General features: G+C 40.4%; 1 protein-coding gene across 1 annotated transcript in view; it reads left to right on the forward strand.

Annotated features, from left to right (window-relative positions):
* Positions 1-11515, forward strand: part of TTC6 (tetratricopeptide repeat domain 6) — a 37699-nt gene extending 26184 nt beyond the window's left edge. The window contains exons 6-12 of the mRNA XM_063288907.1: positions 880-999; positions 1751-1824; positions 3452-3662; positions 7353-7505; positions 8657-8827; positions 10581-10806; positions 11370-11515. Of these exons, the coding sequence (XP_063144977.1) occupies positions 880-999; positions 1751-1824; positions 3452-3662; positions 7353-7505; positions 8657-8827; positions 10581-10806; positions 11370-11506 (1092 nt within the window). The 3' untranslated portion in view covers positions 11507-11515. The remainder of the gene's footprint in view (positions 1-879; positions 1000-1750; positions 1825-3451; positions 3663-7352; positions 7506-8656; positions 8828-10580; positions 10807-11369) is intronic.
* The last annotated feature ends 14498 nt before the right edge of the window (positions 11516-26013 follow it).

Here is a 26013-nt window from a genome sequence, read left to right on the forward strand (position 1 = left end):
GACGGGTGATTGGGGCGGGACTGGCTCACAGGCAAAGCTTTTAAGTTTGTATTTGGTGCGCTTTTGCTCATTCTCAGCTTTCTCTGTATTTGCATACTATTCCTTTAATAAATCAGTTATCTTTAAGCCCGAGCTTGTGAGACTGAGTATTTGGGATTAGGCAAGCATTACAGTTTCGTATTGGGGAAAGTAAATTATCTATCATCCTTCTCTGTCTCTGTCTCTCTGTCTGTCTCTCTCATTGTGTGTGTGTGTCTCCCCCACCCCAATTTTATGTTGGTTTTATTCACTTTTGATCATGTGGTCCTCATGTTATTGTGCAACAGCAGATGCTTCACTCCAGCCAAGAGGAGGTGCACTCTTGATGCACATGATGTCCATTAGAAGAATAAATCAAGGCCCATTTATTTTCTCAACTGCCATAGAAAAAGAAATAGGGAAGATGAATAACTTGCTTCTTAGATAAGTGTAGTGTAGTTTCAATCAATTTCTAGCAGCAAATTCAATGTATTTATCTTCATAAGCAAACATTTCTTTGAAATGAATGCTAAAATGAAATGGATAAATATGGTCATTTATGCCATACTTTGCTGAAACTTATTACTGTAAATTCCTATGCTGGTCTATGACAGTAATAAAGATTTGATTTAACTCTAAATTCATGGTTGTAACCTAATTAAGGTATAGAATAAAAACAAATTCCTGATGTTATTATTACATTGAAAATCACAAAAGTCCTTAATCAGGTAATGATTCTGGCATATTTTCAAACAGGAAATAATTCCTTGCTTTAAAAAATGTTAGCTATGTTTATTACTTCACCAATTCCCCAGCTGACTTGGTGTTTTTTGTTTCGTTTCGGTTTTTTGCTTGTTTTAGAGTTTGATAGATTACGGGATCGTTCTTCTTCTTGAGACAGACAAGGACATTGTCTTGAAAGTGCTGAAAAATCGTGCCCTTCTTTATATAGAGATGAAACACTACAATTATGCACTAGAGGTATTTTTCCCCCTAAAATTATAGCTATGTTTGTTTCTACAATGTAGATTGGATTTATTTGAAAAACATTTTGTAATTTCTAGTATAAAAAGTGATAGAAGTAACAAAAAGTGCTGTGTATAGACATGGTTAAACTGTTCATTTTCATTTAGAAATTTATCTAACCACACCAAAGGAAGTTCTCAATGAATAGTCGATTTGCAATAAGCATCTAAATCATTAACTAGAAAATACAGAAAAGATCCAATAAATAAAGATGTAATTCTACAATTATCATTGACGTTTAAAAACAATTTTTCCAATATGTATTAAATAGGTTGAAATAATATCTTGGGCTTCTAGATATTGTAGTTAATTTTTAGAGCCTGTGCATTCATGAATTAACTAGAGAAGATTGCACCTATAATATGTTCAGTTGTGAGGAAATCGCATGGGTTACATCCAATCATTTTATTATTTTTTTGTATACTGTGTATTATTTGATTTATACTCTATGAGGTATACTACTGTATCTCATTCCATTACATCTCAAGGCTGCTTACAATATGAAAGATAGATAATGAAAAACAAAAAAGGAAAGCAACCATTGCTTGAAGAGATGAACATTTTTATCTCAGCTGTACAGTAGTGGCTTTCAGAGTGTAGGTATCACTCAATGGGTATCAATTTTGTTGTTTTTGCTGCAGCAGTTAAGTCTGGCTAATCCTTTGAAAAACAGCACGTTCAACGTATTCTCTTTCTATGTTTTCAGGACTTTGCAGAAGTGGCAGTGACCGAACACAAAAACAAAGAATTATTTAATATTATTGGGCTTTGCTATCATAGGTAATCTTAAACACTGCTGAGTATGTGTTTGGTGTCTTGTCTTACAGAGAAATTTTATGCAGCAGTTGTGGAGGAAGGAAGGCAACTGTGATGGTCCAAGGCATTTTATTTTCTGCAACAATATCCAAGTGCCTTACTCCCCAATCCTGAACTAGAATAAGCATTCTAAAAGTCATGAGGCATAATTCGAACAGTCCATTTCTGTTTTCATCTACCCCTTGTTTCTCTCCACTGCATGACAGGGCTAGCTCATTCATGAGACAACTTTCAGTCTGTTGCCTGGGTGTATTGACTTACCACTTCCATCATCCTTATTAGCAAAGCAGTTACCATGCTGTCTGGGAATGACAAGTGACACACATCTGGAGGTCACTAAGTTGGGGAAGGCCAATTAAGGGAAAAGGCCTATCCTATTCTCCAGAAGCCATGTGTGTCTTTATCCATTTTCACTGTTCTGGTTCAATTTCTAATGGTGGTTTGGAAACAGCATTCCATAAAGTAGGAACCAATAGGAAATCAGTATGTTTCTTATATACCTTTTTATATTGTACTTTGGGAAACCGAGTAATGCAATTTTTTTTCAAGGTATATATGTTATTCTATTTCTCAGTACTTGATAATAATAATACCATCTCATATATTATGAATCTTCTTTCTACAACAATAACGAAAGTACATTTTCATTTACTACAAAAAATGCTTGTCTCCAGTGAATCTGGCTAGGTTCATGTTTTATTTATGTATGTATTTATTTCTTTGATTTCTATAGCCGCCCATCTCAGCAAGTAACTAGAAATCAGCTTCTGATTTTTAAGTTCATCTGGACAGCACTAGGTTGAGGAGGTCTGATATAACATACAGTGGGTATGTAGAATATGATAGAATGAGTAAGTGCATGTAAAAGCACATAATCTTGCACAGATTCATTCATTCATTCATTCATTCAAATTTGTTATAGCCACCAAACTCCAATGGACTCTGGGGAGCATACAAAACCAAAAAGTAGTAAAACAATTAAAAACTAAAACCACCCAGACAGCCTGAATTAAAACACTAATAAAGGCAACAAAACCCACAACATTTCATAGAGTTAAATTTGAGGGTTAGATCTTCAATGTATATATATCTATATATTAAAAAATGATGAAAATATATAGCATTTTGTTCTTGGAAAGAAGAGGACATAAATGACATGGGAGAATGATTTGAGAGTGAGTATATAGGATGCACATTAGAAAGCAAAATGGCAAAAAGACTTTAAAAACCTAGAAAGAAAGATCACTGTTATTTCCTAATGACAAGCAGGCCGCATTCTGGTTTAACACAGGAGGAGCCTAATGAAGTATCTTCTTTCAGGAAGGCTGTGGATTAGCTTTGCTACTGATCTCATCTCCTTCTGATGCAGCCCAGTGCAATAGTTGTTGATGCTGAATGAGAGCTGAAAAAGGAGCGTGATGGTATTATAATCAATAAACGAAAGGGTAGAGGGAGAAAGTGGCTATAATCATATTTAGGCCTCTTTTTTCTTCTCTACTTCTTGTTTCCATGTTCAGATATGCACATCTCAAAATATAAAACATCATAATTACTGTTAAAATATTAACATTTAAATGGCTATTGATTTCAGACTTCAGAAATATGAAGAAGCTGTGGAATCATTTTCCAAGGTTCTTAAACTAGATCCCTTTTTTTTGGATGCCTACATTGGTCGAGGAAATGCATACCTGGAATATGGTCATAGCAAAGGCACTATACAAGCCTTAAAGGATTTCTTGAAAGCAGTGCATATCAATCCAGTGTGCATAAAGGCCAGACTTTGCCTAGGATACAGTTTGCAGGTAATATATGTGTGACTGTGCCATCATACTCTCTTTCTGAAAACAAACAAAAATAATTGCTGTTTTGCAAGTAGTAATTTAGGGCTACGTTAGAAGACTTCACTGCTTGTTGCTTTATTTTATATAGGTAGTTCAGATCTCTATTAATTAATGAGAACAAGCTGATAGCTTCTGCTGTATAATCTCTGTTTTAGTCAGTACTTTTGCATTTAGTCTCAATGAAATATGAACATATGTACAGTTTTAACTTTAGAAAAAAATCTTTCATGGAACTTATCCCTGGTAAACAGGAAAATATTTATTCCTCATATTATAGCTCTTTCTATGCTGTTTGAAGTGAATGTGAATGTAAAGTTGAATTATTTCCATGTGAAATTTCAGAAACAAGAAATGGTGGGACCTATTTTTAGCATAAGGGAAAAAATCAGAATTCCCATGTACAGGTAGACCTTGCTTAACAAGTGCCCTGTTTAGCAACTGTTCGAAGTTACGATGGCACTGAAAAAAGTAACTTTACAACTGGTCCTCACACTTACAACCATTGCAGCATTCCCATGGTCATGTGATTGAGATTCAGGCGCTTCACAACAGGTGGGCATTTACGATTGTCGCAGCATCCTGTGAGGGATGGATTCTATGCAAAGGCAAGAAGAAGATTGACTCCTTTGAGCTATGGGGTTGAAGAAGATTGTGTCACATTCCTTGGACAGCCAAGAAAATCAACTATTCAATAATAGAAGGAATAAAGCTAGAACGTTCATTGGAAGCAAGGATCATAAAGCAAACACTTTCATACTTCGGATACATCAGAAGGGCTGAGGGAAAAGATTATCACACTACAAGGGAGATGAAAGGTGAAGAAGAGGCTGACAGCACATGAGATGGGTAAACCAAGTACTGGAGGTCACAGAAATGGCACCTGCAAGAATTGCATAACATGGCAAGAGGCAGGACAGCTTGGAGAGCATTTATCCATAGAGTCACCAGGAGTCAGCTATGAATCAACAGAGCATAACAATCCAAGGATTAAGCCCTGTTAATGGAGATGCCCAAGGAGGCAGAAATCCTTTACTCTTAATACAAAGTAAAACAATGCAAATCTTTGAAGGGCATGCTTCCTTTTTTAAAAAAAAAAGCTTTGATGAAATAACCCTATTAAGGCAATTTGCATATTAAAGTGGTGACCCACTTCAGTGCAGTGAATTGAGACAGGGTTTCAACAAGGCAACATTTCAAAGAGCATTGCAGATTTAATTAGTTTTCTGTTGCTTCTGGAATTGTTACAAACAATATACAGTGTTCCATATGTAGAGAACTCTGGAGAGGGAAGAAGTTAAGTGATGTATTGGCTCTTTGATACTGACAGTCCATTTACTGACTAAGATTGAGAGAAGGCAGATCATTACCTGAAGATGTTACAAAGAAATATATTTGGGTGGCATCAGCAGTACTCAGTTCCAAATCTCCTCTGAACATTAGTAGTAGAACGGAGATTGAGGGATACCATACAATTGTCCCATTTCAAGGAGCAATTGTCTTCAAGCAACACCATCCCAAATCTAGCTTATAGATAGAGTGGAATGATTGCAAAGTAGTGTCTTCTATTCCCAATTCTTCCAGATGTTCCAAAAGATGTCATGATTGATGGTACCAAAAACCACTAACAGGTCAACAACTAACAGAACTACATGCCTTCTATAAGTCTCCAAAAATCACCCATTAGGCCAGCAAAGGCAGTCTCAACCTCATAGTCTGCTTTGAAGCAGTTTGAAATGGGTCAGAGTAATCTGCTTTCATGAGGACTACTTCTGACTGAGAAACCACCCCCGTTTGATCACCTTATTCAATCTTGAAAGATTAGAGTTTGGCCTATATTTTCCGTTTGTTGAGTGATCTAATGCAGGCTTCTTTAAAAGAATTCTAATTGCCTCCTTTCAATGGGAAGGCCTTCTGCCTTCCCTTAGATTGTCTTTTATCTGTAATAAACTAACTAAAACTTATAAGCCAAGTTGAGTAAAAATCGAGGACATGCTGTTGGACCTACTATTCCAAGTAGCCTATCCATGTATGAGGATGTAACAAAAATGAAATTGATCCAAACCAATCACTTTTGTTTCCAAAAAAATGAATTAAAACAGCACAAGCCCCCAAAGTTCTTTAGCCAGAAGATAGGAGCACAAGTCACCCCCCTCAAAATCTGAAACAACTCAGCAAGCTGTAAAGTTTTTTTTTTTTAATCATATGGCATAGCAGTTCAGTGTTCTTGCTGCTTTTTCTTGCTGGGAAATCCTTGTGAGGTCCAGCAGCCAGATATGTAGAGTATTTAGCCATGACAAGTCACGTTGCCTGGGGTGCACCACGAGGAGGCTAGTCTACGTTGCACCGAGTTGGGCTGAGAGAGAGTGACTGGCCCATGATCACCCAGCCGGCTTTCATGCCTAAGATGGGACTAGAACTCTCAGTCTCCTGGTTTCTAGCCCAGCACCTTAGCCACTAGACCAAACTGGCTCTCACAGCTGTAAAGTAATACATATATATATATATAAAAAAGAGTAGCTTTTTTTTAAATACATATTTTTAGCTGTAAAGTAATACATATAAAAAAACCCGACTCTTTTTGCTATACATATATTCATAGTATAACCCATCAGAGGGACAGATTGTCATGGAGAAAATCTATGCTGTTGCTAGGAGTCAAAGATGATTTGATGGCACATAATCAATCAATCATAACCCATTAAATGGGCTTTATCTTTCTTTATTGGGTTTGAGCTGAGTCTTCTTACCATCTGCTCTGTAGCTACCTGCCTTGCAGGTTCAACTCCCACTGTTCATTAATATATCAGGGTCCATCTTTGAAGCAGATTAGAGAGGACATTTGTGAACGATTGTATGAACTCCTCTGGTAAAATCATTATTCCAGCTATTAACCAGAGCATCTGCAGATTGCTCATGGGGCCAACCACATTCTTTCAAAGGATGCTTGGAATCTAACTAAATCCAATTGCCTTTTTGGCAAACTATCCAAAAGATCATGGCCCTTATAAAAGTGAGATGTTGCTACTAATCCAGTCTTAACTAGATGGTGGTCTGTCCATAGTCATGGGGAGACATGAAGAATTGAACCTGTATCATATGCTGGCATTGTGACCAGTTGGGATAGGATTATTGTTATCATGGCTGCTATGAACTTCTGAGCCACTCCAGACAAACCAACACCCAAATGGATATTGAGGTCACCCAGCACCATGAAGCTGAGGAATTCCAACACCCGTTCTGAAAACAACTCCCTTGAGCAGAATCAGAAATCCCATTAAGAAGTGAGATGGATGGTACACTAGCAGAATCCTCAGACTATTCCTAGTCACAAGACTGAAGTTTGCACAATTTCCTGTCCACTTTACTGCTCTACTGCAGGGCACCTAGTGGGGAGTAGTTAGTCCCATACAATCCACCTACTTCATTCTGCCAGCTCTCTGTTATACAAGCCAGTCAAATCTTTAAAGATACGATGCAATCTATTATATATCCCATTTATTCATGACTGGTTAGGTGCCACTGAGTTGAGTCTGACTCCTGATTACTGTAGGGACAAATGCTTGCTTTCAGCTTTTCTAAGAACATTCCAATAATCTCTTCTAATCTTGTACATCTTCTTTATTGATTAATGTTTTGGTTACATTTCTTCAGGCTCTTGGAAAATTTCAGAAAGCTTGGACTCAGTTTACAGCAGCCATTCATTGTGATCCCAGTTGTCACTTTGCTTATGATGGACGAGCTATAGTCTGTCTGCAGATGGGGGACACTTTTGCTGCTTTTCAAGATACAAATGCTGCACTAAAGGTAAATAGTGGTCTGTCAGTGAGCAGGACTGAAGAGTTTCTGCTCTTCCTGGTCGTGCACATGTTTCCTGCCAGCCTGTTTTCCATTGTTTCTTTAATATAATAATATGTAATATGTAAATATAAATCAACATCCTCATAATTAACTCCTTTCCTGGAAGTTTGGGTCATACCTGCTCACAAGGCCTTTTCCGGCATTCAGAAAGTGCACGCATGAGAAGGAGAAGAGGCAAGAATACGTGCTTCTCTCTTTCGCTAATCCCTTGCTGTTTAGAGCAGTGTCTTTCAAACTCGGCAACTTTAAGATGTGTGGTCTTCAACTCCCAGAATTCACCAGCCAGCATGCACTGGTTGCGGAATTCTGGGAGTTGAAGTCCACACATCTTAAAGTTGCCAAATTTGAAAAATGCTGGTTTAAAGCAAAGGGCGAAAGAAAGGCCCTGCCCCTCAATGAAGTTGGCCCCATCCCTGTTGGCCTTCTGGAAGGCCCTTTAAACCTGGTTTTTCCATCAACCTTGGGGATCCCATGGTGAACTTGCAAGATGGCTGTATGATGTCAAATGACTGTTGTTCTCCCACATTCCTGGTTTTTTTATGCTTTTTATTTATGTTCATGCGTTTTATGGTTTTAATTGTTAACATGTTTGTACGTGCCCAGAGTCATGTTCTGTGAGATGGGCAGCTATATAAATTTAATAAACAAACAAACAAACAAACAAATAACTTTGACGAACATGCTTCCAGCGCTGGGAACTTTTAAAAAACTTTTTTAAAAATGTAGCATCCCACTCCCACTTAGCAGGTTCTGAATATATGAAGATCTTTCTCACCATGCTCATGCACTATTGCCCCATTATGAAAGAGAGATTCAAGCAGCCCATTAATCCCACAGCGGTTTACTTAGTTTCCATCCAAGGCCTCCCCTCTGTTCATGGGAATAAAAATGCAGTTTAATTGCTGTTCTACATTTATTATCAGGTACAAAAGTAGTATGGGTGTGGGAAAAGGAATACTCTGCATTAGATCATTCCTGGGCAGATGTATTTTAGGCCGTAACTGAAAACCGTCTACAATATTAAGATGTACTTTCTACATGTATCTCATATGTCTTTTATACATTTTCATATAAAAACTTATTTGCCTGTATTTCAGATAACCACTAATGCAGAGTTGCTTACAAATCGAGGTGTCATTAATCAGTTTATGGGATATTTAAACTGTGCTATGCGTGACTATCAGCAGGCTATCACCACAGACCCCAGCTATGCTTTAGCCTATTTTAATGCAGCAAATATCTACTTTTTAAACAAGCAGTTCTCACAGGTTTGTATTTGATTCTGTGCTGATATACTTAAAAAAAACTTTTCCTTTGGGGAAGCTAATTTTTTTTAATGTGTAACTACAAATTGCTCCTTTTTGTCTTCATTAAATATTAGTGAATAATAATACAAAAATAAATTTCAAATATAGACTACATGACAATAGCTGAGTTGACAAGATAACAAGTATAATCTTCAATGAGTAAATGAAATGAAAACAGTTCCTTGAAAACATATAATCCTAGACCAAACAACTCAAGGAAATTTAACCAAGTTACTTTTTAGGGCCTTTGGCCTCTTTAAAAGATATTCAGTACAATAAATTGTTTTTATTAATTCTTTACTCTTTGTAAAGTGACAAATGACAGCCTATTTTGCAACTCTAGTTTTAGAGTGAAGGGCAATCGGAAGAAATTCAGATCTATCTTACAGCAGGGATTGACAATGTGCTGTATATGGTTAACAGGCAGTAAGATTTTTCAAATATAGAAAAACTGTCAAAGATGTTGGTATTTTGAATGTATAACTTGCAGAAATCTCAGAAGGATAATAAGGAATTTAATTTCTGGCAGCCAAATCATCATAAGTAATCCTGAAAAGGTTTGACAATTCAGTCTTTTTCATGCAGTAGCACAGTAGGGTGTGAAGAAGATGCTAGTTTACTCTGGCACATGCTTCACGCAAGTCCTTGCTTGTCAAGAACAATAAATTTAAGATCTGCCTTCTCCACATTCTGCCTAAAATACAAGGCTATGGATCTACTTGGATATGGTCATGCTACACACTGAGAACTGGATGACTCATTACAAGAGATTATTACACTGTATTTACAATGTCCAATGGTATGCTAAAGTATCTATTCTTTCTAAATAATTAAGAGTATACAATCTTCAGTTTAAAAATGGCAGCTGATCATGGGACTGTGTAGTAACATCGAAATAATATACGAATGGCCTTTTAATATTTCTTTAGTGAAAGGGAAGGTGAGAGAACTAGCCTGTTACCTCTGAGCTGGTTATACCCAGATTAGATTGTTGACTATTCTTGCTATATTGCTTCCTTTGACAGTAATGCAGAAACTTCATTTGCCCAGATGTTGATAGGACAGTGCAATACCAATATTATACCAGTTTGGTTGCCAATGCATTTCTGGATACAACAGATCATACTATTGATGTTTTTTTATTTTTTAAGCCCTATGTGATTTGGGGCCAAATCTTCAATTATACAAAAACTGCCCCTTCTTTAAGTCCAACTTTCGAAGCCCTGTTCATAGGCTTAATAATGAGATCAACTAAAATAGCAACAATAACAACAACAACAATGGTTGTAGGGTTTGAGTGAGTTCTGCTGGGACAAGAAAAATGGGACCAAAAGTTAATCAGCAATACCACTAACTTTTCTTTTGCCCAGATGAGATAATAATACTACAGTTTGTTTACAGCAATATTGTTGTTCTGCAACTACATGCAATTACAGTAGAAATTAATGTTTTTAAAAACATGAAAACAAAAACATGGGAATGCAACAATCATTTGTCTGAATTCTTCAGAAGAAATGAGTGAGCAAATGGTAATTGATGGGGAAAACTACTAACTAAAACAATACTGTTTTGTGGTATTATTATAGGAGAACTGTTGAAGATTAAGTTAAGATTATAGCATTCTACTTATATCTTATCCAAGGTATTAATGTCTTGATAAATCAAAAATCAAAAATAATATAAAATGATGCCATCATTGTATTTAATTTTATAGGCAAATGACTATTATACCAAGGCCCTGACACTTGACTCCCAAAATGAATCTGCTTTCCTGAATCGAGCTATTACAAATACGCTTTTAAGAAACTTTGAAGAAGCAAAAGAAGATTTTGAGAAGGCAGTTTACCTGTCTCCTTTCTCTGCAGCAATATATTTTAACAAGGCAAATCTCTACAGCATGTTAGAGCAATATGAGCAAGCTGAGGAAGACATTTCAAAAGGTAATAATCATTGAAGTATATACATCTGACACACTCATCATTTAAAAGAGGCACTGCAAGACTCCAAAATGAGGTGGTTTGACATACTGAATCACTTGTTGGGGTAGGTGGGAGTGATGGGCGAATCATTCTAGTATGAGGGTCTCCTTTATCATTTTGACAAACAGATCATCAGTGCTGCTCAAGTCTTCAGCACCAGCCGTCTGTTCAGCATGGGAAATCCTTGCATCCTACAATAAATTGCAACACGCAGGTCTTTATAGAGCACGCAGGATGATTTATTTTCCTACCCCACCACTTTTCAGTGTCATATTACAGAGCTGCTTAGAGATTTACAAAATCAAAACATGTGCTTTTAGGTCTAATGCCAGGCCTCTTGCTTAGACTTTTAGTCACTGGAATTCCCATCTTATTGAACTGAGTCAACCAAACAATGGGAAATATAATCAATTAATGTTTAAGGAATTTTAAAGATGAAATGCATGAAATATTTATAGTTGAAATGTTAGCATATAGTTATCATTTGCTTGAGAAATCACCTAATAAAATGTCACCTTTTACAGCACTCTCAATTCAGCCTTATGATGCCTTGATGTATAAGCTCAGAGCTGATATCCGTGGCAAAATGGGTTTAATTAAAGAAGCAATTGCTGATTACAAGAAAGCCATCAGCATCCAAGAGCTTATCAGCAGCAGCTGAAAAGATGTATAGCAAAACATTTATAGTATTATTTAAAACTGGGCAACATTTTGTTCTGCTGATGTAGGTAGCTTGCACTAGCATTTTGTACTTGTCAGTTTTAAAATGTTACGTATGTACATTTCTGTACTTATTTGCACAACTCAATCAGAAACATTAAACGAAGCAAAGTAGTGTTAATGAAATGAAGTAGTGTTATTCTTTGTTATATTAATACTTATATTCTGTTTTGCTACAGACAACCATATTTAAATCCACTATTTTCAATACAATTAGAGCTAAAATAGAAATCTACATTTTCTCCATTCTGCTTGGACCTACTGCAGGTCTGGAAAGTCTGGAGCATGGGTCGGTCAGGTATCTGGCTTTTCCTATGCTTGCAAAGGCCAGTCCTTTGCTTACACTCTCCAGGTTTTTCTTCCAACTCTGCCTGGATAGGCAAGCTTGTCCAGGCAGAGTTGAAAACAATATGAATTTGGGGCTCAGCTGTTAGGTGTGCAGTTTACAACTGGTTTTCATGAACCTGACTAATCTAGCTAGATAACACAGTTCCTTGCAGAATTGAAGGCTTTCTTCTCCTCACAAAACCTTGAACATTAATTCAGCCTAGAAGGGAAGAGGATAGAGATATAATTTATACTCACATGATGCTTAAGAACCTATTGTTTCTTGGGATAGATTTGAAAATTAATTCTGAATCTATTGAAATTGCTACAGAACTCCTTAGATGTGTGGCAGAGAGCACTGATGTAGTCAGTTTTGCAGCTGAAGAAATTCCTGACCCTAAAACCAAGTTCACTGCAAATTGGAGAATGGATTGTAGTAATTCCTCTCTATACCACCTTAGTCAGTCTGCACCTAGAATATTACATTCAATTCTGGATACAACATTTTAGGATGGACATTTAAAAACTAGAATGTACCTGTAGAAGAATAAGAAGATAAGAAGGAAAAACCAATGAGAAAGAATGGGAGGCTCAGATGTATTTAAAGATGTAATAGCTATCTTCAAGTATCTGATGGGTTGTCATGTAGAAGGCAGAGCAGAATTGTTCAGAGTTTTTCCAGAAGATAGAACAAGAAACAGTGGGTTTAAATTACAAGGAAATAGCTTTTGGTTGGACACCAGAAAAATATTCCTAATGCCAACAGCAGTTCAATAATGAGACAGACTGCCACAGGAAATGGTAGACTCTCTGTAACTGGAGTTCAAATAGAGGACATGTGGTCATCTGTTGGTGATGCTTTAGATTCCTGCACAAGTCAGAGAGTTGGACCAGATGATCTCCCACCCTTACATTCTGATTCAAGGCATTCTAGTTGGTCTGCTCTGATGTGAACTAAATTAGCCTCTCTCTCTACAATGACGAGAACATAGAAGGCATGTTCACACATTATTTATTTATTTATTATTAAATTTCTTTGCTGCCCATCTTCTGTATGATGTCTCTGGGCAGCTTACAAATAATAAAAATAGCAAATAGCTAAAACAGTTCAATGTAAATACATAAAAATACAAATATAAATATAAATATAGAATATAGAATATAAAATATAAAATTCCAGATGGGAAGATCTTAACCTTGGCACCCTCACAGGGCCAACCACCCCCATGAATAGCTGTTCCCCCTCCCATCCCAGGCCAGGTGGCATAACCAAGTTTCTACTCCCTTTTGAAAGGCTGGGAGAGTGGGGGCCTGTCTTACCCCTGAGGGTAGCTTGTTCCAAAGGGCAGGTGCTATGGCAGAGAAGGCCCTCTTCCTGGATCCTGCCAATCGGCAATCCCTCATGGACAGGGTCTGTAACATACCCTCTCTGCCTGACCGGGTGGGAAAGGTCAATGTAACGGGGGTGAGGCAGTCCCTCAGGTAACCTGGACCCATGGCAAGTAGGACTTTAAAGGTAATAACCAACACCTTGAATTGGACCCAGAAGCAAACTGGCACCCAATGCAGCTTGTGCAGCAACGGTGTTATATATGCCCTTCTAGGGGTTCCTAAAACTGCTTGTGTGGCCACATTTTGCACCAGCTGTAGCTTCCAGATACTCTTCAAGGGTAGCCCCATGTAGAGCACATTGCAGTAGTCTGTGCAGGAGATGACCAGGGCATGAGTGACTGTTTGGAGGGACTCATGATCCAGGAAAGGGTGTAGCTGGCACACAACACGAAGCTGTGCAAAGGCTCCCCTGGCCCCAACTACTACCTGCTCTTGAAGCAAGAGCTGTGAGTCCAGGAGAACCCCCAGGTTCCATACTGGGTCTGCCTGGGGCATTGCAACCCCATCCAGAACCAAAGATGGTAAGTTCCCAGATACTTGGGAGCCCCCAACCTGCAGCCACTCCATCTTGCCAGGGTTCAGCTGAAGCCTGTTGTTCCCCATCCAAACCCTTACAGCCTCCAAGCACTGTGAAAGAGTGGCAACAGCACTTATGTCACCCAGGGTGGAGATGTATAGTTGAGTATCATCAGCATATTGATAATACCTCACCCTGTGGCAGCTTAAGGTTAAGATCTTCCCATCTGGAATGATCTCACCCAGTGGTTTCATGTAGACGTTAAAAAGAAGTGGAGAGAGCACTGAACCCTGCGGCAAAGGAGGGGCTGCAGGCTGGATCTCTCGCTCCCTATCACCACTGATTGGGACCGGCTGTCATGGTCACCATTGCGATGTTCGCTCCATCATAATGGTTCACATGCCAGAGTGTTGATGCGTGTTCCTGGCTGGGAGGGTGCTGCTGATAAACCTTGTACAGGGAGATGTGTGGGGCTGTGTTTGGGTTATCTCTTAAATGTCAAGGTCTTTTTGCCCATCGATCAGCAGAGCTTGTTAGGAGCACCTGGGAATGTGGGATTGTTCTGTATGCAGGGGGGGGGTCGTTGTTGGAAATGGAGCTATTTAGTTTGAGTTTAGGCGCGCTTTTCTCATTCTCAGCTTTCTCTCTGTTTGCACCTTATTCTAAATAAAACCAGACCTTAAACTTGGATTTGGAGTCTGAGCATTTTATTCGAGTAGGGCAATCGTTACACCGGCCCTGGAGGAAGGAGATGAACCAGCGCAACACTAAGCCACCCACCCCCAACTCCTGAGCCGACCCAAAAGGATATCATGGTTGATGGTATCGAAAGCTGCTGAGAGGTCAAGAAGAGCCAGGATGGATGCAGTGCCCCCATCCTGCCTTCACCAGAGATCATCCATAAGTGTGACCAAAGCTGTTTCTGTCCCATATCCAACTGAAAAGGGTCCAGATAATCCGTTTCATCCAGTACCCTCTGGAGCTGCAACGCCACTTTCTCAACCACCATCCCTAAAAAGGGGAGATGGGAGACTGGAAGAAAATTGTCCAGAATAGTGGGGTCCAGTTATGGTTTCTTGAGAAGGGGGTTCACCAACACCTCTTTAAAGGCTGCCGGAAATACCCCCTCCCCTAAGGATGAATTCAGCATCACCTGGACCCACCCACATGTCACCTCCCAAGCTGCCTTCACCAGCTAAGAGGGACAGGGATCTAGTTGGCAAGTGGTGGCATTTACAGACCGAAGAACCTTGTCCACTTCCTCAGGCCAAACAGGATCAAACTGTTCCCAGATAACCAGGCACGTACACTCCCCAGGCATCTCCCCAGACCCTGCCCCATGCCTGGCATCCAACTTGGAATGAATCTGAGTGATTTTATCCTCCAGATGCCCAGAAAACTCCTCAGCACAGCCCTGTAGATGGGTTTCTAGATCCACCTTCCCTAAAAGGGATTGGGTGATCTTAAACAGGGCCATCGGGCAGCATTCTGTGGATGCAATAAGAGTGGAGAAATACTGATATTTTGCCACTCTTACTGCCACAAGGTAGGCCTTAACAGCGGCTCTAGCTTGTGTTCAGTCGAGTTTGCTCCTTGTCTTTCTCCAGTGGCACTCTAGATGTCACTTAATCCTCTTCAGAACTTTCAGTTCTTCCATAAACCACGGGGAATGTCGGGTTTGATTGGACAACAGAGGTTGCATGGGTGTGATCCTGTCCAAGGCCCCGGCCACCTCCCTATTCCAGGCAGCAGCCAGGGCCTCCGCTGGACTGTGCAGCAGATCCTCGGGTATAACCCCAAGCTCCCTCTGTGTAATGTTTGCTTACCCTAACAAAACCAGACTCACAAGTAGAAGCTTAATGATATCTGATTTATTAAAGAATAGTATGCAAATACAGAGAAAGCTGAGAATGAGCAAAAGCATGCCAAATACAAACTAAAAACCCTCGGCACAAACGTAATCCCTCCCCTTGCCCAACAGTTTCAAACTCCCCCGCCACCCCAGGTGCCGGTAACAGTTTCTGCTAATGTCCTGGGAAGGAAACCTTGAACACACGAGATAACCCAAACACATTCCAATCCAGCTGCATACAGATAACAAGCCCAGGAGACAGAATCCTCCTCCCTTCCCAAACGAAACACGCATCAGCAAAATGACATGCGAAATGTTACGATGCACTGTTAACATTGGAACGATGAACATGACACTCTGAAACCCTGCCGGGTCCATCAGTCGCTGGGGGCGGACCAGTCGAATGGGTCCTGCCTCCCTGTGGAGGGGGGCAGCATAGGAGAATCTCAAGGTCACCAGGGTGTGATCTGACCATGACAAAGGGGACAGATGTAAATCTCCCCTCAGATCACGTTGTCACTGCTCTGACAAGAAAATAAGTCCAGTGTGAGGCCATCTCGAGTCGGGTCCCGAATAATTGGAGACAGGCCCCTGGCCACTGTGGGGGCCATGAACTCCTGAGCTGCCTCTGAGGCACGCCCCAGGTATGGCAGGTTGAAGTCCCCCAGAACCATAAGCCGGGGAAACTCCACCACCAGGCCCAAGACAGCCTCCAGCAGCTCAGGCAGGGAGGTTGCTACGCAGCAGGGAGGCTAGTACAGTAGCAACACTCCCAACTGTTCTCGGGAACCCAACTTGAAGAGCAAGGTCTCTCAACCAGCCATTTGTGGAGCAGCATACTTGAAGGCCAACAGAGATTCCTGGATGATAATAGCCACCCCTCCACCCTTGCCCTGGGGTCTTGGCTGGTGCCATACCATGAACCTGGCCAGGCACATTTCCAAAAGAGGCACGCCCCCTTCAGAGCCCAACCAGGTCTCAGTAATACATGCCAGGTCTGCCCCCTCCTCGATGATCAAATCATGTATGAGGGGGGCCTTATTGTTGACCAACCTGGTGTTCAAAAGCATCAGCTGAAAGCCAGGGCCTCAATGGGTCTGCTGTCCAGGGCCCGGGACCAAACACTGGGGGTGTCTTCCCCGACGATGACCCGCCCTCCAACTCCCACCATGACACCCCTGACCCATCACCACCTCAATCATAACCCGCCCTAAATCCCTCAGAACTCCCATTTTCTCCCAATCCTGATCCTCCAGGGGCCCTGGTAAGGGGTCTCTCCATCCAAGCATACATTCCCAACCATACACCAAACAACCATGGGATGGTGGTGAGTCCCCTGGCACTCCAGCTTTCACTCTCAGTGCTGTGTGGACCCAGCCAACTCCCCATCTCCACAACTGCTCCGCCCCATTCACCGGCCTCTCTCACTAGTTGGCAGGGGTCTCCACAGTCTCTTCTCCTCCCCCTTGAGTCTCACTCAGGGAGGCAGGATTCCCACACACTTAGCCCAACCACTCTTGGGCTCCCTCCCTGTCTCTCACACCAGGGAGGGAGTACCCCCTCCTCACACAGGAGGGACCCCAGCCCCCTCACTTCCAGGGGTTTGCTGGTCCACCAAGATCTTCACTTGAGGGCTCAATCACCCCTTGTCTTGCCATGGCACTTCCAGGCTCAGTCTGGGTCCACTTGGTCCTCCAGTCCACCCCCAGGGCTCCCCGCACCATCCAAATTCGCCACAGCCACCAGTGGGTCGCCACTGCCCAATGGCCTCCATCCTGCCAGTACTCTCTCAACCCTAGAAGCCCCAGGGGGTGTCCACCCAGCTCCTCCGGCACCCAGCGTGCTGTCTACAGGGGCCACCGGTCATTTGCTGTGCTGTTGGCTGTTCTGGTACACTGTGAGGTTGCTCCCTTCACTGTGAGGCCACCCTAAGGCCCTCCGAGGCCTTCCTCATTCACTGTGGGCACCAGTCACTTGCCACACTGCTGGCTATTCTGGCGTGCTGTGAGGCCATTCCAAGGCCCTCTCCTGCTCCTCCATCACTCCGCTGCAATCTGCTCCAAGGCCGCCCCAAGCCCTCTCCCGCTCACCACAGCTGCCAGCAGCTAGCTGTTTTGGTGCACTGAGCCTCCGCGGGGCCACTCCGAGGCCTTTCAAGGCCCTCCTCCACTCACTCCAGCTGCCGGTCACTGCGCCACTGGCTGTCCTGGTGCACCGCAAGGCCACTTCGAGGCCCTCTCCCTTTTCCTCTGCCACAAGGCTGCTCTACCATAAGACTATTCCAAGGCTGTTTCGAGGCCCTCCCCAGCTCACTGCAGCTGCTGGTCATTCGCTCTGGCCATGGGTACCATGGGCTGAAGTGTTCCCAGACTTCCCCACCCCGTAAGAGGGGGTAAACAGAGTAAGCAGGGGGTGAGCATTGATCTTTTGGGGTCTTCTAGGAGCCCAACTGACCACCTTTCTTAGCTCGGTGGCCAGAATTGACTCCCAGTCACCATCTTGAATTCTCCTGTTAATAGCTGAAGCAGTGCTGCTCAGAAAACAAAACATTATGCCATGTTTTGTTTTAAACAGTGTTCAACAATAACATGTGAAACCATAAAACATGCTTTGCAAATTATTGTGGTTTTACTCACACATTTCACCAAGCCAATAGAAAATCACCTTATAGTTTAGTATGGTAAGCAGAACCAAGCTATGACTATATCTGCTATACAAAAACTTGTGGTGTTTTGTTTTTGCTTTGTCCCAACCAATGGAAAATGTAGGTTAACATAATTTAAAATAATCATTTGTGTAAGTGTTTTTATTCCTTTTAATCAATTAAAATAAATTGGGCTCCAATCCTTTGTCGTCCATTATAAAGTTATAGGTGATATCATGGAGCATTTTCATAGGACTTAAAAAGAATATTGGAGAATTTTGCACCTAATGGTATCTTGAGTGTTACTAACTTGCTGCTAAACTGTTGAACATCTAAATTATTTATGAATTAAATGAACAAACAATAGATTACAAAATAGTATGTAATGTTTGAGTTTTGAGCAGGCACCATTGGGCAAATTGGTTTTGAAAATAGGAGTCCCTCTCTTGTGGGGAGATGGGCGGTGGCAAAATCTGATAAATAAATAAAATAGAAAAAAGAGAGAAATAAATGCCTCATGTAATGCGATGTATCAGAGCCAGTTCTCAGTGGAATGTGGGAATAAGACTGCAGATATGCTAACTGGGTCCTATTGGGGACAGAGCTGTCTTGGAAGCTGCAGCTTGTAAAGAACTAATGACTAGGTTATTCTGTAGAGTTGTTCACTAGGGATATGAAAAACATTTCAACCTCAAAACCTTCTGAGATCAAAATAGTCACTGACAGTGAAAATGAAGTGTTTGGAGAGTTTTGTTCCAGTCATGGGGGAAAAAAAATTGGCTGTTTCAAGAAGCATAGTGTTGAGTCTTCCAATTGCTCTGAGCACTACAATAGGTCTGATATTTTGTAGCTAAATCCAGATCGCTGCTGTACTTGGTAACAGCACAGACCACCACCCCATTAACTTTACAGACCTGGGGTGTAATACGAGGCATCAGCCACTGCTCCTGAGATTCCCTTGTTTCCTATGGCCAGAACACTTTAAATGTTTTGAGTTTTTGCTTCAACAGAACAGATAACATTTTAGCTGTTTCAAGCTTTGTTCTGATGGAACACATAACACTCAAAACATTTCAAGAGAACATTTCAAGTAGGGCTGTTCTGTTCTGAGCTTGAAACAAATCCTACTATTTTGTGCACACCCTTGAAATTTACTGCACACATAACACCTGGGCTGGAAGTGCAATGGCTACATATTAGTTGTTGACCCATGTTCAGACCCTGTTTTATAAGGTTTTATAATGTGGTTCGCCCGAGTAACATCACTGCTGCTTGAGCTGCACTGGCTTCCAGTTGCTTTCTGGGTGCAATCCAAGGTGCTGGTTATCAACTTTAAAGTCCTCCATGCCACACTGCCTGGTTACTTGTGGGACCACCTCTGAGGGTATCTGCCCATCCTACTAGGTTAGATAGGGTGGGTGTGCTCCAGGTCCCCTCCCTTAAATATCATCTGATGGGTCCTTGGAGGCGTGCCTTCTTGGTGGCTGCCCCAGCCTTTTGGAACAGCCTCCCACCTGAGATCCGAGGGATCCCTACCCTTTTAGCCTTCCAGAGGGCTGTGAAGACCTGGCTCTACCACCAAGCATTGGGCTAGGATGGGGGTTGAGCTGCAAGGATGATTGGTCTGGCGCCTGGGGGGAAGGGTACTTTTGTTTTTAACTATGTTTTTTATGGATTGTTGTGAGCCGCCTAGAGTCATCATATGAGATAAGCAGCCATATAAGTCCTGAAAATAAATAAAATAAAATAATAAAATAAATGCTAAGGGACAGGTTATTTAAGAAGTATCCTCAGAGGTGTCCCTGCTTTCAGTTTTGTACAAGCCACCTTCTTTGTCATACATACCTTATTGATGCTTATTTTAGTAATGATCTGAAGGAAGATTTATTTTTTTGTTGTGGACCCCAATATATCAAATTATATACCCACTGAAATCAGGAAGGCTTCTCATATATGTCTATTGACCACTGGACAACATAGGTCCCGAATCCTCTGATTAATCATTCTTGGTCCTCAAGTACCAAAAAGGAAGTAAATAATATAGCTTATCTGAAAAAAGAGATTCTTGGGCTTCAAACTTGCCTTTGGATATTGAAGAAATATGGGTAAATACTATAATACTAAAGTTATATTTAGCCAGTTTATTCATTTTCTTGCTTGCTTTACACAGAAAGGTGGGGGGGTGGGGGTGGGGAGTATATGTGCCTCATCATGCCAGCTTTCCAGTTAACTACCAGTAGATGGCAGCATAGAATTTCTATTTCTATATAATCGAAGGATGGGGCAGTAATTATATTTTGCTTGTACTTCACGTATCTCCTGTTAATATATTCACCCAGAAATATCTGTACTATGTATTTTACATAATGAAAGACTGTTTTTTGCTATTTCTCTCTTCCTTTTTAATATGCATTACAAAACAAAGGATATATAAGCACCTTGGCACAAATATAGTCTAGATGGATTTATAGTGTAGATGGATTCCAAAAAGTGAATGACGGTTATACCAACAACTCTATTTTCTGCTAGCTAAGGTAATTGGCCATAAATTCAAGCAGCCTTGGTTATGTGGATATAAAACTGCAAAGTGACTACTGTAGTGAATCTTTCGTAAATAAGAAGACATTAATGCAATAGGAAGCAGTCCAGAAGTGAAGCAGCTGGAGTCTGCAATGGGATACCAAATGCTAGCTGAATTCTGCCTGCCCCCACCCCATTGAGGAGAAACTTAGAAAAGGAAAGGCAGTGGCCTTTCTCCACAGTCTTTAATTTATTGAGCATTAATTTAGGAAGTTAAGTAAAAATCCATCATGTATACTAGAATTAGATGTTGGGCATCTGGAAGAACTGTTAAGGACAGAATCAACATGACATATTAGAAGATGTCAAACAAATAAAATAATTAATGCTCCATTCTTGAAATGGAGGCGTTACTGTCATATCAAAAATGGAGAAGACATTTAAAAAATCTTAGGGGGGATGCAACACTGTTCTATCTGGTTCCCATTAATTTCTGATTTCCTAGGGGAAAGCAACGTGATTATCAGTGGGTTCCTTCATGTTCATGATGTGTTCTGTTCAGCCTTTTAAAAAATATTCTCTTAATTAAAAAGAAAATCCTGGGAATTTTAGAACTACCAAACTTTTTTTGCAGCCATCTAGTAGACATCTGGGTTTTTGCAGTTTAGCTATGGTAGCTCAAGAGAAGCTAGCCCGCGGTACAGAACCTCCCTCAGGTATAACCTGTGTTTCCAGCAATGTCTCTGGCCCTTCATGTCCCTATTGGCCCGAAACTTGGGGGATCATTGACCTAACTAGGCCAGACTAAAGACAGATTAAAAGCACATACATTTGAAAGAAATTTCACTTTAAATAAATTGGTTAAAAGTCCAGCCTGAGAATATATGTTGGATTTGCCTTTGAAAGCTTGAAAAAAATGTATGCTTTTCTTCCAGGTTGTTGAAAATCTTAGAATTGACAAGGGAGAAAAATAAGTATGGCTGCAAAGCAAACTCATGAGAAATGACAGATGAAAATGTAAAGCTGAAGTCTTTTTGTTGAAATCATTGAAACAAGCTAAATATAGTCACCAAACCTTGCAGTGTGACTGTGAGTAGGTGAAGCGTGTGAAGAACTGCAGTCAGCAGGATTTAGAATAATGAGAAAGCATTCTGAGAAAGATATTTTTCCCTTCTGAAGCTCTATGTCAATTTTTAGTTAAAAGGACTAACATTCTATTATTCTATTACCTTTAAGCAAAACAAGGAATCATATTTTCATAGAATTATCAATTGAATTCATAAACATTAATTATAACTGTCTCTTATGCATCCAAGAGCCAGCTTGGTGTAGTGGTTAAGGCATCAGGCTAGAAACCAGGTGACCATGAGTTCTAGTCCCACCTTAGGCACCAGCTAGGTGACCTTGGGCCAGTCAGTCTCTCTTAGCCCTAGGAAGGAGGCAATGGCAAACCAATTCTGAAAAACCTTGCCAAGAAAACTGCAGGGACTTGTCAAGGCAGTCTCTGAGAATCAGACATGATTGAACAGATTAAAAAAAATATGCATCCAAGAAAGATACTCAAGAATATCTTACGAAATACTTAGGAGTTTGTCTCGAAAAGAGTGGTCTAGTAGGGTTGCTGAAATTTCTAGGGAAATTACTAGATACATCTTTTAGTAGAAAGATTGTAGACTTATGGTTTTCAATAACTGGATACTTTTGAATGAACTGGAAAAGAATATTTTCTATCCATTTATATCTGTATGAAAAAAGCAAAGCAAACTGCAGCATAAATACTTCCAATAGAAGAGAATATCTGTAGTTTATGGTTGAATTATGGAGTCCTTGGTGCTCTCTGAGCTTGGTTGTTTGCTTGCAGACATTTCATTACTTGACTAGTGCTAGTGATGGACCACTGACTGCTCCTAGAACAAAGGAGGCGGGGGGAGAGAAAGAGAGGGAGAGGGAGAGAGAGAGGGGGAGAGGGAGGGGGAGGGGGAGAGATAGATAGAGAGGAAGTGTTGAGGGTGAGATATTGAGGTGCCTATAATCAATGTTGCTGCTGAGTCCAGATGGTGTCCCAGAACTGGAGAAATGTTATCCATGCCTCAGCAGTCACTTGAGAGCAGGTTGAAGCACCTCCAAAATGAATGCATACTCCTTCAGATAAACAGGATGGAAATAATTCCATCCTGAGGCAGATAAACAGCAACATTTCTGTCAGTCTTGCTCCTTACCAAGTTGTCAGGTTTACTTTCAGCTTATTAACTCTCATCCAGATCAACCATTTCCAGACCTCAGTTCAAAACACTGACATCCGAACTAGCTGGAACTGGGACTGAGGTATGAAACAGAACGCTATTTCCATACTGACGACACCCACCCCATGCTAAACCCCGTGATGACCTGTCCCAAGAGATTCACAGAATATTAAAAAGTATAGGAGAAAGAATGAATCCCTGAGGTATGCTGTAGAATACTAAGGCATATGGTATGGCAATGAACAGGCATCGCCCAGGACCACCTTATGATACTATGTATTAGATAGGATCTGATACTCCCTCCAGAACTATTCCTCCCAAGGAACCAGGATAATATTTTTGTTAACATTCGATAAAGTTTTTATAACTTTGAACATTTTGATAACTTCAAAAGCCACCTGACAAGGATACATTCCTGATGCAGATCATTAACCAGAGGGCCTAGGGCTGTTTCAGCTCCAAACCAAGACCTGAACATTAATTTAAATGAATCCAGACAATCAGTTTCTTCTAGAATCTCCTAGAGCTATGATACAGCACATTCTCTGTAATTCTGCCCCAAAGAGTAAAATTAGAGCTGGGTCAATAATTAGATTTAAGGGAGAATTTTAAAGTACAGGGCGAAATACAATTATTAATGGAAGCATGCTTGGATGCATAATTCAGTACACTGAGTAGCTCTACAGTTATGTACAAAACGTTTAGAACCAAGGAGGGGATTTCTATAGCAAAAAGAAAGACAGTCCCACACAACACGAACTAGGAGAGTTTATTAGTTGGCCAGGAGAATAATTTCAGGAGCATCATTTACATCACAGGACCTGTATCAGATTTTTTAAAGTAGCCTACAGAGTCCATTGGAGTTGGGCAGCTAATAAATTTAAATCAATTAATTAATTGTAGAAGTAGTAATAATAATGATGATAGGTGATCTGGGAGTTAAAGATCTTTGTGGGAAATACTTTTCAAGGTTTTCTGAATTAGTGGATTAATCTCTCTCTCTCTCATGTGTGTGTGGTGCATCATGCCAAAGCTTCAGAGGTAGTAGTACATCCATCTTCCCAACTCTAGTTTGGATCCTTTTCCCTATGGTTTTTTTTTTTTTTTCTGCTCACAATTGATTGGTATTTTAATATACATCTTAGCCAATCTAGGCTGATTTGCCTCTATGCATTTTTATAAATAATTGAAACAAAGAAGCCCAAATGCTCAACTTTATTTGATGACTTTATAGTAAACATGCAGTATTACATAATATTTATTTCCAACTTTCTCTCAAGTCTGCAATATCATTTATTTAGTACATTCTAATCCCACGACTTGCTTGAACAGCTCTAGGCAACGTGCACATTCTCTTTTACTTCCCTATTTTATTCTCATAACATTTCAGAACAGAAATTAGAATGAGAGAAATATATGTTTATATTTCTGAAATATGTATACATCACCTTTCCAAAGGAACTCTTTGCTAGCTAATATTTCAATTAATGAAGGTTAAAATTCATTAAACTACAAGTGTAAAGCAACCATATACTAATACACAGAGTGAACCCACATCAACACTAGTTTGGTCGAGTGGTTAAGGCAACAGGCTAGAAACCAGGAGACGGAGAGCTCTAGTCCCACCTTGGGCATGAAAGCCGGCTGGGTGACCTTGGGCCAGTCACTCTCTCTCAGCCCAACTGGCCTCACAGGGTTGTTGTTGTGGGGAAAAAAAGGAGGAGGAAGGAGTATTAGGTATGTTCTCCACCTTGAGTTATTTATAAAAATAATAAAGGCGGGATAAAAATAAAATAAATAAATAAACAAATACCCCAAACCCTGGAACATGGGTATGTTAATTTGGCAATGAAATCCTGCCAAGAAGACAATGAGCTGTTTGAGATCACAGAACTCCACAGACTCTGCCTGATAACACAAGGATGTTCATGAAGGGGGTGGGGTCAAAAAAGTCAAGATGGTGGTAATGATTAAGGTCCCACCCCTTTTTTATCCACAATACATGTGAAAAAGGGGCAAGGTTTCAACTGTGCTGTTGCAGCTGCTATCTTCACTTCTCTTGCAAATCACAACAGCACATAAAAATGCCATATGTATTTTCATGTGGATTCATTTTTAACAAAAGTTTCAAGATATAGCAATGGAATGAACTGAAAAACAACAAAAAAAGAGAAACTAAGGATGAAACTGCACAATATATTGAATATGTAACATACAACTGCCCTACCATTTTGTTTTCTTTAGAGTGAGTAAAACTGCTTAATCTTTAATCCTTGTCCCCCAGGCCTTCTCACTCCCCAGCTCTGCAGACACAGTTTACTAGTGCAATGGAGAATGAAATTACTCAGTGCAAAAATTAACCTCATTTAAAACTCCAGCAGCTATATTCTGAACCAGCTGGGCTTTAGAAATAGTTTTGAAATGCCCATAAAGTATATAATACAGTTATTCGGTTCTGACTTGGTACGGGAGGAGATGGGCGGGGATAAATTATATAAATAAATAAATAAATAAAACATGCACAATCACATTCAAGCTCTACTATTCTGTAGGTCTGCATCCTAATTAACTCAAGAATTTCATAGCTAAGTGAGAATCTGACATCTAGTTTCTTTTCTAAAACTAACACTGTGTATAGTGACAGTTGCAGCTTCTAACTCAATTCTCATTATAAATTGGTTCAGAGACCGGAAGGCATAGCTAAGTATCAAAAATAACAATACATTTACTGTTCAGCAAGATAAACAGAAATTAGAAATGGACTTTAGTCTGCCTAATGAAGAACTTGGAAGAATTCAGAAACTTGCCCACTTGTTAGGATTTTGAGTTTGCCTAATGAAGAATTGCCGTAATATGATACTCTGATATGCAGAAAGATGAGCAAATGTACATTAGGTAAGCTAGAACTCTGTTTTGGCTTTAAGGAGATGTAAATTACAAGGCTAATGTATCT

The sequence above is a fragment of the Candoia aspera genome, chromosome 1, assembly GCF_035149785.1.
Source record: "Candoia aspera isolate rCanAsp1 chromosome 1, rCanAsp1.hap2, whole genome shotgun sequence".
In the NCBI taxonomy this organism is placed as follows: Eukaryota; Metazoa; Chordata; class Lepidosauria; order Squamata; family Boidae; genus Candoia; species Candoia aspera.